This window comes from Poecilia latipinna, unplaced genomic scaffold (assembly GCF_001443285.1).
Source record: "Poecilia latipinna isolate Pla-1442-1.1 unplaced genomic scaffold, P_latipinna-1.0 Scaffold6734, whole genome shotgun sequence".
NCBI classification, from domain to species: domain Eukaryota; kingdom Metazoa; phylum Chordata; class Actinopteri; order Cyprinodontiformes; family Poeciliidae; genus Poecilia; species Poecilia latipinna.
Genome location: NW_015119350.1, coordinates 1 through 3,610, shown reverse-complemented (window position 1 = coordinate 3,610; position 3,610 = coordinate 1). Strand labels below are relative to the sequence as shown.

At 39.7% G+C, this 3,610-nt stretch overlaps 1 protein-coding gene across 1 annotated transcript; it reads left to right on the top strand.

Annotated features, from left to right (window-relative positions):
- Positions 1-174: 174 nt before the first annotated feature.
- Positions 175-2,990, top strand: LOC106944054 (sodium/glucose cotransporter 1-like; the record flags this gene model as incomplete). The annotated part of the gene is made up of 6 exons (XM_015027319.1): positions 175-288; positions 406-614; positions 2,142-2,277; positions 2,372-2,479; positions 2,568-2,718; positions 2,805-2,990. Coding segments are annotated over 6 exons (904 nt in total), but the record flags the coding sequence as incomplete, so codon positions are not given.
- Between the last annotated feature and the right edge of the window lie 620 nt (positions 2,991-3,610).

The following is a 3,610-nucleotide window of genomic DNA, read 5'->3' as shown; positions in this document are numbered from 1 at the left end:
TGTGGTTAATTGCCCATGGAGTACAATAAGCCTCTAATAGTTGCTGCTCTGCAATAATCTGCACACACCTTCACATAACCTCTACAAGACAAGCGGGAAAAGAACACTGACATAAAAACAAGATAATCCTATACTCTGGTGCACATATTACTGTCTACACTTCTGAATAAAAAGGTTACATATTGCTAACGCCATGTTTTATTTCAGGTGGACTTGCTGCGGTGATATATACAGACACCTTACAGACCATCATCATGATTATTGGATCCTTCATTCTCATGGGTTTTGGTAATAAGCAATAATCCTTATTATTTTATCTTGCACTATTGATTTGTTTCATTGTGACATCATTAAGAAATGGAAGAGTGAGCCTTAGTGTAACCATATATCCCTGTCTTCCCTCAGCTTTCAATGAAGTGGGGGGTTATGCAAATTTCGAGACACGCTACATGGCTGCAATTCCCACAAACACCTCTAACATCAGTGCAGAGTGCTATGAACCTCGGAAAGACTCGTTCCACCTTTTCAGAGATCCAATAACAGGAGACCTGCCCTGGCCCGGCCTGGTGTTTGGACTCACCATCCAGGCCACCTGGTACTGGTGCACTGATCAGGTCAGTAAAAATACTATCAGTACCTTTGACTGTGTGGATGCTTTAATTCCACTGACTCAGTATGGCGGACTTCTTCAGCGTACCAGAGCGTCAATCAGTAATCAAAGAGCGGCACAACAGTAAACTCACATACTCACTACTGACGTCACTGTACATCTCCTCCAACATAACTTTCATAAAATGAACTCAAACAACATATATTTAGAAAATATGTTCCGGCCCTTTTACAGCTGACCAGCAGAGCCCACACGAGCGCAAACCATTGGAATCATTACTTTAGTCTCCTGCTAACTCCGGCTACACATTCAGCTCAGCAGATCAGTTCTGCTGAAGCACCTTTTTCTGCCAGATGGTATTTATCAAAGGCTACTAGCTTTATAATCTATATATACTACTTATGACTCAGCTTGCCTGTGAACAGAAAGCACAGCAGTTACAGTAGCTGCTCCTAATATCTGCTGTAAGCTGTTTTCTCAGCAATGGCGGACTTCTTCAGCCTGCCTGACCATTAACCTGTTACATATGGCGCTGAGCGCCCTCTGATGGCGAAATTCATACATTGCTAGATATAATAAATTCTAACGCTAGTTTCTGGCTGTAAGTAATCTTCAGCATAAAAATAAAATGGGGGGCTACTATTTTCATACCTGGTTCTCTTTCATAGTGCCACACATTCACGGCCTTTTATCTCCCTGTTTTGGACAGAATCCCTGAGGCCGTCTAAGCTGATAGTGAAGAGCCATGTCATATTACAGCTCTTTGGAGTAAAAGGTTGATCTATGAGCTGAATTCCTGAGATTTTTTGAACCTATAGATGCCTAAACACAAATTCTTCAGTTCACTAATAAATAATGGCATCCTATTTTTACTTTAACACCGACAGTAAATGTAAAACAGACCAAATTTGACCCATTTTCAAATGAGAGAAAGTACTTGTGCGTGTCTCTGTTGGTTAGCTTTCATTGAAATAATTTTAGTCATAGTGAATGATGTTTATGTTCTCTTGCTATCTAATGTGCATGACGAGTTATGCTAAATGTGTCTAATGTATAGGTAAACGGACATACTGTATAATCTAACGACTGTCAATAGCCACATCTGCCATGTTGTTTTTTATGAAGAAAAGATAAGAAATGTCCAGTGCATGTAATAGTCGTTATCCTAATATTACTATGAGTCATACTTTTACTTAGCTTTTGTTTTCTAACATTGCCATTTATTAATTTATGGCTCAGTTCAAATGATTCATCTCAAAAGCTCCACTTGCCTTAAATTGAAATCATCAATATGTTTGTGCTTCATCTGCTCACTCAAAGTTGCATACACAGAAATAGTTATTCATTTACAGGCACATTCACCACAACCAATTACAATTTATTGAAATTACTTTAGAGTTTTTATGAGTGAGGAACTTTAAATAACGTAAAGCAGCAAAAGCTCTGCTAAAAAAATCCAAACATTTTTCTTGATACAGTAGAAGAATTAAGTATTTAACACTGCCTTTAAATGCTCCGTCTTTTTGTGTAGGTGATTGTCCAGCGTTGCCTCTCAGCCAAGAATCTCTCTCATGTGAAAGCAGGTTGCATTTTGTGTGGTTACCTGAAGGTGCTGCCCATGTTTCTCATGGTTTTTCCTGGGATGATAAGCAGGATCCTGTATCCTGGTGCGTGTTTTTCTATTTCCAAGTTCTGTTGTCTTGAGGGAAAAATCTGGTGTAAAACAACAATAAAGTGTAAACAATTTCTTAAAACATTCAGATGTGGTGGCATGTGTGGTCCCGGAAGAATGTATGAAACACTGTGGAGCTAGTGTTGGATGCACCAACATTGCCTATCCCAAACTGGTTCTGGATCTTATGCCAAATGGTGAGTGGATCGACAACATTGTCTTAAAATTTCAATTAACACTTTTGTTTCTTTATGTTTTCCTTCACCTTTGTCTGTCTCTCTTCAGGTCTGAGGGGTTTGATGCTATCAGTGATGATGGCCTCACTAATGAGCTCCCTTACTTCAATATTTAACAGTGCTAGTACTCTCTTCACCATGGACATCTATACTAAGGTCCGTCCCTGTGCCAAAGAGAGGGAACTGATGATTGCTGGCAGGTAAAACTGTGTTGGCTTGATGTTAATATGATTACTGTTTTCATGCTTGGCTATAGCCATGACTCTTTGTTTATTCTTCCTTTCAGGGTGTTTATTGTGGTCCTTATTGGAATAAGCATAGCCTGGATCCCTGTGGTGCAGTCAGCCCAGAGTGGTCAGCTCTTTGACTACATCCAGTCAATCACCAGCTATCTCACTCCACCTGTGGCCGCTGTCTTCATACTCGGCATATTCTGTAAACGAGTTAATGAAACTGTGAGTTTCCTTTTAGTGTACAGTTGCTCTTATATTTGCAACATAAATGTGTCTTTAGTAGCATACATAGCAAATACAGGGACCATCAGAGGCTCTCTGGTTTGGGGGCAGACAGACCTGAACAGAGGATATTACCACGGCATAGAAAAAGTTTAGTCATCTGCACAAAGAAGGCAGCCTCTTAAGACTTGGAGAAGAACTGAGGTTGTTAAAAGTTTCTTATTGGAAAGGCTTTGCACATCATGGACCTGTAAAGGTTGAAATGCCTGTTTAATGTTGAATAGATTAGAAGGATTAAAGCTGTGGTGTAACAGACCTGGGTAGTGGTTCTCATCTTTAAGGGAGAAAACCAATGAATCACTCTTTTTAGCCTTTTCATATAGAAGAATAAAAAATATGGTAGTTTTCTTTCCAAAGTGACCATCACGTTACAAACTATAGGTCCTATGGGCTTGTTATCTACAGTTTTAAGGCTGTGCATCCAGAAATGACTGTTATCTGATCAAACACAACCCATATATACTTTGTGGATTCTGTAATTCAGTGTTTTGCAACCACTGTGCCGCGGCACACTAGTGTACCGTGTGATCAATAGGTGTGCTGTGGAAATTATCCAATCTCACTTGCCGTATTTTCC